At 33.2% G+C, this 10,000-nt stretch overlaps 1 protein-coding gene across 1 annotated transcript in view; it reads right to left on the minus strand.

Annotated features, from left to right (window-relative positions):
- rpp30 (ribonuclease P/MRP 30 subunit) overlaps window positions 1-10,000 on the minus strand; it is a 14,595-nt gene that overhangs the window by 3,522 nt on the left and 1,073 nt on the right. Inside the window, exons 2-6 of the mRNA XM_074628568.1 lie at window positions 7,373-7,431; window positions 6,977-7,033; window positions 6,829-6,894; window positions 6,631-6,702; window positions 6,364-6,453 (exon numbers count right to left, since the gene is read on the minus strand). Coding sequence (XP_074484669.1) covers window positions 6,364-6,453; window positions 6,631-6,702; window positions 6,829-6,894; window positions 6,977-7,033; window positions 7,373-7,431 — 344 coding nt within the window. The remainder of the gene's footprint in view (window positions 1-6,363; window positions 6,454-6,630; window positions 6,703-6,828; window positions 6,895-6,976; window positions 7,034-7,372; window positions 7,432-10,000) is intronic.

Here is a 10,000-nt window from a genome sequence, read left to right on the forward strand (position 1 = left end):
TAGTTTATAGAGTATGTATAGAGTATGTAGAGTATGTATAGTTTATAGAGTATGTATAGAGTATATAGAGTATGTATAGAGTATATATAGAGTATATAGAGTATGTTTAGAGTATATAGAGTATGTTTAGAGTATATATAGTGTATAGAGTATGTATAGTTTATAGAGTATGTATAGACTATATAGAGTATGTATAGAGTATGTATAGAGTATGTAGAGTATGTATAGTTTATAGAGTATGTATAGAGTATATAGAGTATGTATAGTTTATAGAGTATATAGAGTATGTATAGTTTATAGAGTGTATATATAGTATGTATAGTTTATAGAGTATGTATAGAGTATATATAGAGTGTAGAGTATGTATAGTTTATAGAGTATGTATAGACTATATAGAGTATGTATAGAGTATGTAGAGTATGTAGAGAGTATATAGAGTATGTATAGAGTATATATAGAGTATATAGAGTATGTATAGTTTATAGAGTATATAGAGTATGTATAGAGTATATAGAGTATGTAGAGAGTATATAGAGTATGTATAGAGTATATAGAGTATGTAGAGAGTATATAGAGTATATATAGAGTATATAGAGTATGTATAGTTTATAGAGTATGTATAGAGTATATAGAGTATGTATAGTATATAGAGTATGTAGAGAGTATATAGAGTATGTATAGAGTATATATAGAGTATATAGAGTATGTATAGTTTATAGAGTATATAGAGTATGTATAGAGTATATAGAGTATGTATAGTTTATAGAGTATGTATAGAGTATGTATAGAGTATGTAGAGTATGTATAGAGTATATAGAGTATGTATATAGAGTATATAGAGTATGTATAGAGTATATAGAGTATGTATATAGAGTATGTAGAGTATGTATAGAGTATATAGAGTATGTAGAGTATATAGAGTATGTATAGAGTATATAGAGTATGTATAGTTTATAGAGTATATATAGAGTATATAGAGTATGTATAGAGTATGTATAGTTTATAGAGTATGTATAGAGTATATATAGAGTATATAGAGTATGTATAGTTTATAGAGTATGTATAGAGTATGTATAGAGTATATATAGAGTATATAGAGTATGTTTAGAGTATATAGAGTATGTTTAGAGTATATATAGTGTATAGAGTATGTATAGTTTATAGAGTATGTATAGACTATATAGAGTATGTATAGAGTATGTATAGAGTATGCAGAGTATGTATAGTTTATAGAGTATGTATAGAGTATATAGAGTATGTATATAGTTTATAGAGTATATAGAGTATGTATAGTTTATAGAGTGTATATATAGAGTATATAGAGTATGTATAGTTTATAGAGTATGTATAGAGTATATAGAGTATGTATATAGTTTATAGAGTATATAGAGTATGTATAGTTTATAGAGTATATATAGAGTATATAGAGTATGTATAGTTTATAGAGTATGTATAGACTATATAGAGTATGTATAGAGTATGTATAGAGTATGTAGAGTATGTATAGAGTATGTAGAGTATGTATAGACTATATAGAGTATGTATAGAGTATGTATAGAGTATGTATAGAGTATGTAGAGTATGTATAGTTTATAGAGTATGTATAGACTATATAGAGTATGTATAGAGTATGTATAGAGTATGTAGAGTATGTATAGTTTATAGAGTATGTATAGAGTATATAGAGTATGTATATAGTTTATAGAGTATATAGAGTATGTATAGACTATATAGAGTATGTATAGAGTATGTAGAGTATGTATAGTTTATAGAGTATGTATAGACTATATAGAGTATGTATATAGTTTATAGAGTATATAGAGTATGTATAGAGTATATAGAGTATGTATATAGTTTATAGAGTATGTAGAGTATGTATAGTTTATAGAGTATATAGAGTATGTATAGAGTATGTATAGTTTATAGAGTATGTATAGAGTATGTAGAGTATGTATAGTTTATAGAGTATGTATAGAGTATGTAGAGTATGTATAGTTTATAGAGTATATAGAGTATGTATAGAGTATGTATAGTTTATAGAGTATATATAGAGTATATAGAGTATGTATAGTTTATAGAGTATATAGAGTATGTATAGTTTATAGAGTATGTATAGAGTATGTAGAGTATGTAGTTTATAGAGTATGTATAGAGTATATAGAGTATGTATGTATATAGTTTATAGAGTATATAGAGTATGTATAGAGTATGTTTAGAGTATATAGAGTATGTATATAGTTTATAGAGTATATTTAGAGTATATAGTGTAGAGAGTATATAGAGTATGTATATAGAGTATATAGAGTATATAGAGTATGTATATAGAGTATATAGAGTATGTAGAGTATATAGAGTATGTTTAGAGTATATAGAGTATGTTTAGAGTATATATAGAGTGTATAGAGTATGTATAGTTTATAGAGTATGTATAGAGTATATAGAGTATGTATAGAGTATATAGAGTATATAGAGTATGTATAGAGTATATAGAGTATGTAGAGAGTATATAGAGTATGTATAGAATATATAGAGTATATAGAGTATGTAGAGAGTATATAGAGTATGTATAGAGTATATAGAGTATATAGAGTATGTAGAGTATATAGCGAGTATATAGAGTATGTATAGAGTATATAGAGTATATAGAGTATGTATAGAGTATATAGCGAGTATATAGAGTATGTATAGAGTATGTAGAGTATATAGAGTATGTATAGAGTATATAGAGTATGTATATAGAGTATATAGAGTATGTATAGAGTATATAGAGTATATAGAGTATGTTTAGAGTATATATAGTGTATAGAGTATGTATAGAGTATGTAGAGTATGTATAGTTTATAGAGTATGTATAGAGTATATAGAGTATGTATATAGTTTATAGAGTATATAGAGTATGTATAGAGTATATAGAGTATGTATATAGTTTATAGAGTATGTAGAGTATGTATAGTTTATAGAGTATATATAGAGTATATAGAGTATGTATAGTTTATAGAGTATATAGAGTATGTATAGAGTATGTATAGTTTATAGAGTATGTATAGAGTATGTAGAGTATGTATAGTTTATAGAGTATGTATAGAGTATATAGAGTATGTATGTATATAGTTTATAGAGTATATAGAGTATGTATAGAGTATATAGAGTATGTTTAGAGTATATAGAGTATGTATATAGTTTATAGAGTATATTTAGAGTATATAGTGTATAGAGTATGTAGAGAGTATATAGAGTATGTATATAGAGTATATAGAGTATATAGAGTATGTATATAGAGTATATAGAGTATGTAGAGTATATAGAGTATGTTTAGAGTATATAGAGTATGTTTAGAGTATATATAGAGTGTATAGAGTATGTATAGTTTATAGAGTATGTATAGAGTATATAGAGTATGTATAGAGTATATAGAGTATGTATAGAGTATATAGAGTATGTAGAGAGTATATAGAGTATGTATAGAATATATAGAGTATATAGAGTATGTAGAGAGTATATAGAGTATGTAGAGAGTATATAGAGTATGTATAGAGTATATAGAGTATATAGAGTATGTAGAGTATATAGCGAGTATATAGAGTATGTATAGAGTATATAGAGTATGTATAGAGTATATAGCGAGTATATAGAGTATGTATAGAGTATGTAGAGTATATAGAGTATGTATAGAGTATATAGAGTATGTATATAGAGTATGTATAGAGTATATAGAGTATGTTTAGAGTATATATAGAGTGTATAGAGTATGTATAGAGTTTATAGAGTATGTATAGAGTATGTATAGAGTATATAGAGTATGTTTAGAGTATATAGAGTATGTTTAGAGTATATATAGAGTATATAGAGTATGTATAGAGTATGTATAGAGTATATAGAGTATGTATAGAGTATGTATAGAGTATATAGAGTATGTATAGAGTATATAGAGTATGTATAGAGTATATAGAGTATGTATAGAGTATATAGAGTATGTATAGAGTATATAGAGTATATATAGAGTATGTATAGAGTATATAGAGTATATAGAGTATGTTTAGAGTATATAGAGTATGTTTAGAGTATATAGAGTATGTTTAGAGTATATATAGAGTGTATAGAGTATGTATAGTTTATAGAGTATGTATAGAGTATATAGAGTATATAGAGTATGTATAGAGTATATAGAGTATGTATAGAGTATATAGAGTATATAGAGTATGTTTAGAGTATATAGAGTATGTTTAGAGTATATATAGAGTGTATAGAGTATGTATAGTTTATAGAGTATGTATAGAGTATATAGAGTATGTATAGAGTATATAGAGTATGTTTAGAGTATATAGAGTATGTTTAGAGTATATATAGAGTGTATAGAGTATGTATAGTTTATAGAGTATGTATAGAGTATATAGAGTATGTATAGAGTATGTATAGAGTATATAGAGTATGTATAGAGTATATAGAGTATATAGAGTATGTTTAGAGTATATAGAGTATATAGAGTATGTTTAGAGTATATATAGAGTGTATAGAGTATGTATAGTTTATAGAGTATGTATAGAGTATATAGAGTATGTATAGAGTATATAGAGTATGTTTAGAGTATATAGAGTATGTTTAGAGTATATATAGAGTGTATAGAGTATGTATAGTTTATAGAGTATGTATAGAGTATATACAGATGTAGGCAAAATTGTTGGTACTCTTCCGTTAAAGAGAGAAAAACCCACAATGGTCACTGAAATAACTTGAAACTGACAAAAGTAATAATAAATAAAAATGTACTGAAAATTAACTAATGAAAATCAGAAATTGTTTTTGAATTGTGGTTCAACAGAATCATTTTAAAAAAACAAACTAATGAAACTGGCCTGGACAAAAATGATGGTACCCCTAGAAAAGATGTAAAATAATGTGACCATAGGGACATGTTAAACTAAGGTGTGTCCTGTAAATAGCATCACAGGTATCTTCAAACTTGTAATCAGTCAGTCTGCCTATTTAAAGGGTGAAAAGTAGTCACTGTGCTGTTTGGTGTCATGGTGTGTACCACACTGAACATGGACCACAGAAAGCTAAGGAGAGAGTTGTCTCAGGAGATCAGAAAGAACATTATAGACCTTCATGTTAAAGGTAAAGGCTATAAGACCATCTCCAAGCAGCTTGACGTTCCTGTGACTACAGCTGCTCATATTATTCAGAAGTTTAAGGTCCATGGGACTGTAGCCAACCTCCCTGGACGTGGCCGCAAGAGGAACATTGATGACATATTGAAGAGACGGATAATACGAATGGTAACCAAAGAGCCCAGAACAACTTCCAGAGATTAGAGGTGAACTCCAAGGTCAAGGTACATCAGTGTCAGATCGCACCATCCGTCACTGTTTGAGCCAAAGTGGACTTAATGGAAGACGACCCAGGAGGACACCAAATCATAAAGAAGCGAGACTGGAATTTTCCAAAATGCATATTGACAAGCCACAAAGCTTCTGGGAGAATGTCCTTTGGACAGATGAGACAAAACTGGAGCTTTTTGGCAAGTCACATCAGCTCTATGTTCACAGACGAAGAGATGAAGCATCCAAAGAAAAGAACACTGTACCTAATGTGAAACATGGAGGAGGCTCGGTTATGTTCTGGGGCTGCTTTACTGCATCTGGCACAGGGTGTCTTGAATCTGTGCAGGGTGCAATGAAATCTCAAGACTATCAAGGCATTCTGGAGCCAAATGTGCTGCCCAGTGTCAGAAAGCTTGGTCTCAGTTGCAGGTCATGGGTCCTCCAACAGGATAATGACCCAAAACACAGCTAAACACACCCAAGAATGGCTAAGAACAAAACATTGGACTATTCTGAAGTGGCCTTCTATGAGCCCGGATCTAAATCCTATTGAACATCTGTGGAAGGAGCTGAAACATGCATTCTGGAGAAGGCACCCTTCAAACCTGAGACAGCTGGAGCAGTTTGCTCACGAGGAGTGGGCCAACATACCTGTGGACAGGTGCAGAAGTCTCATTGAGAGTTACAGAAATCACTTGATTGCAGTGATTGCCTCAAAAGGTTGTGCAACAAAATATTAAGTTAAGGGTACCATCATTTTTGTCCAGGCCAGTTTCATTAGTTTGTTTTTTTAAATGATTCTGCTGAACCATAATTCAAAAACAATATCTGATTTTCATTAGTTAATTTTCAGTGAATTTTTATTTATTATTACTTTTGTCAGTTTCAAGTTATTTCAGTGACCATTGAGGGTTTTTCTTTCTTTAACGGAAGGTTACCAACGATTTTGCCTACGTCTGTATAGTATATAGAGTATATAGAGTATATAGAGTATGTATAGAGTATATAGAGTATATAGAGTATATATAGTGAGAGGTCTGACCCCGTTGACCGGCGCTCTCTTGAAGAAGAATGGAAGTTTCTCCGTCACTGAGATACTGATGATGTCAACGTCATAGGTCATACAGGCTGCCTGCACACGCACACACACACACACACACACAATAATGTAATGACAGTACTGACATGTTGTCAGTGTTATATTATTATATATTACGATATATATATACTGCAGTATAAAGTAGAACAACATAGAAATAGTGCAGTATAGAAGCAGTATGTGAAAGGTGTAGTTTGGTGTGAGTCTCACATGGAAGAGTTTCTCTGTGGTCGGCTGGACGGCGATGAGGTCGAAACACCGATACTCTGCAGCGTTCAGCCTCTGAACACACACACACACACACATCTTTTATATATATATATCTATAATATATATAAAGAACTAACGAGGTGGACGTTACTGAGATATAAGAATCTTGATAGATTTCAAAATAAAATGAAGACTCACGAAGTGACTGGCGTCTGACATAACTACGGTCAGTCTGTTCAGCACTCTGATTGGACGGGACCGGCCCTGACAGAGACAGAGACCGCTGTTACCACGACGACAACACAAACACTCATCATCATCACCTTCATCATCACCTTCATCGTACCTGAACGACGGGCAGCTGATCAATCAGCTCACCGATCGGCTTCGGTGCGGGAACGTCCTGAAACAGGAAATAGGACAGAGTTACAAAATAAAAAGGAGTCTCCCCCACCCCAATAAAAACAGGACTTTTATTTTGGTTTGCTCATACTGTTATTATTATTATTATTATTATGATTATTATACACCCCAGACATTATTATAATCATAATAATAATAAATTACTGTTATTATTATTATGATTATCAATATTCATAATAATAATAATAATATCCACCCCACACATTATTATAATTATATAATTATTAATATTACTATTATTAGCAATAATAATAATACAAATATTTATTGCTGTTTGTGTTTTCCTGTGTTTGACTGTGTTCCTGAACGCAGCACTCACCTGTTTCTTCTTTGCGGTCGGTTCAAACACGTAGTTGATGGCGACGGTTGAGAAACCGACTGCAGGAAGAAAACACACGATAACACGACAACACGTTAACACGACAACACCATAACACCATAACACGTTAACACGACAACACGTTAACACGACAACACCATAACACCATAACACGTTAACAGCATAACACGTTAACACGACAACACGTTAACAAAACAACACGTTAACACGACAACACCATAACACCATAACACGACAACACCATAACACGTTAACAGCATAACACGTTAACACGACAACACGTTAACACGACAACACCATAACACCATAACACGTTAACACGACAACACGTTAACACGACAACACCATAACACCATAACACGTTAACACGACAACACGTTAACACGACAACACCATAACACCATAACACGACAACACCATAACACGTTAACAGCATAACACGTTAACACGACAACACGTTAACACGACAACACCATAACACCATAACACGTTAACACGACAACACGTTAACACGACAACACCATAACACCATAACACGTTAACAGCATAACACGTTAACACGACAACACGTTAACAAAACAACACGTTAACACGACAACACCATAACACGACAACACCATAACACGTTAACAGCATAACACGTTAACACGACAACACGTTAACACGACAACACCATAACACCATAACACGTTAACACGACAACACGTTAACACGACAACACCATAACACCATAACACGTTAACACGACAACACGTTAACACGACAACACCATAACACCATAACACGACAACACCATAACACGTTAACAGCATAACACGTTAACACGACAACACGTTAACACGACAACACGTTAACACGACAACACCATAACACCATAACACGTTAACACGACAACACCATAACACGTTAACACGACAACACGTTAACACGACAACACCATAACACCATAACACGTTAACACGACAACACGTTAACACGACAACACCATAACACCATAACACGTTAACACGACAACACCATAACACGTTAACACGACAACACGTTAACACGACAACACCATAACACCATAACACGTTAACACGACAACACCATAACACCATAACACGTTAACACGACAACACCATAACACGTTAACACCATAACACGACAACACGACAACACGTTAACACGACAAAACGTTAACACGACAACACGTTAACACGACAACACGTTAACACGACAACACGTTAACACGACAACACGATAACACGACAACACCATAACACGTTAACACGTTAACACGACAACACGTTAACACGACAACACGTTAACACGACAACACCATAACACGACAACACGACAACACGTTAACACGACAAAACGTTAACGCGACAACACGTTAACACGACAACACGTTAACACGACAACACGATAACACGACAACACGATAACACGTTAACACGACAACACGACAACACAACAACATCGTCTGCATAGAAATAATAAGATATTTATTATTGGTCCGGATGGTTCTGCTGCGTTTGGACCTGATATTTGATTTTTATTTTGATTAACGTTGGTTTTGTGTCGGTAGGTTTTACTACCAAGAAACAGGGAAACTTTAAAAGGACAGATTTCTGAGTTCATGAACTGAATCTGTAATAAACTGATCCACCAGAGGTCTGAACTACGAAGGGTATCTCCAGGGTATCTTCATCATCTCCAGGGTATCCTCATCATCATCTCCAGGGTATCTTCATCTTCATCCTCCAGGGTATCTTCATCATCATCTCCAGGGTATCTTCATCATCATCTCCAGGGTATCTTCATCTTCATCCTCCAGGGTATCTTCATCATCATCTCCAGGGTATCTTCATCATCATCTCCAGGGTATCTTCATCTTCATCCTCCAGGGTATCTTCATCTTCATCCTCCAGGGTATCTTCATCTTCATCCTCCAGGGTATCTTCATCATCATCTCCAGGGTATCTTCATCTTCATCCTCCAGGGTATCTTCATCATCATCTCCAGGGTATCTTCATCTTCATCCTCCAGGGTATCTTCATCATCATCTCCAGGGTATCTTCATCATCATCTCCAGGGTATCTTCATCATCATCTCCAGGGTATCTTCATCTTCATCTCCAGGGTATCTTCATCATCATCTCCAGGGTATCTTCATCATCATCTCCAGGGTATCTTCATCATCATCTCCAGGGTATCTTCATCTTCATCATCATCTCCAGGGTATCTTCATCATCATCTCCAGGGTATCTTCATCTTCATCCTCCAGGGTATCTTCATCATCATCTCCAGGGTATCTTCATCATCATCTCCAGGGTATCTTCATCTTCATCATCATCTCCAGGGTATCTTCATCATCATCTCCAGGGTATCTTCATCTTCATCCTCCAGGGTATCTTCATCATCATCTCCAGGGTATCTTCATCATCATCTCCAGGGTATCTTCATCATCATCTCCAGGGTATCTTCATCATCATCTCCAGGGTATCTTCATCTTCATCCTCCAGGGTATCTTCATCATCATCTCCAGGGTATCTTCATCATCATCTCCAGGGTATCTTCATCTTCATCCTCCAGGGTATCTTCATCATCATCTCCAGGGTAT

The sequence above is a fragment of the Sebastes fasciatus genome, unplaced genomic scaffold, assembly GCF_043250625.1.
Source record: "Sebastes fasciatus isolate fSebFas1 unplaced genomic scaffold, fSebFas1.pri Scaffold_51, whole genome shotgun sequence".
Classification (NCBI taxonomy): Eukaryota; Metazoa; Chordata; class Actinopteri; order Perciformes; family Sebastidae; genus Sebastes; species Sebastes fasciatus.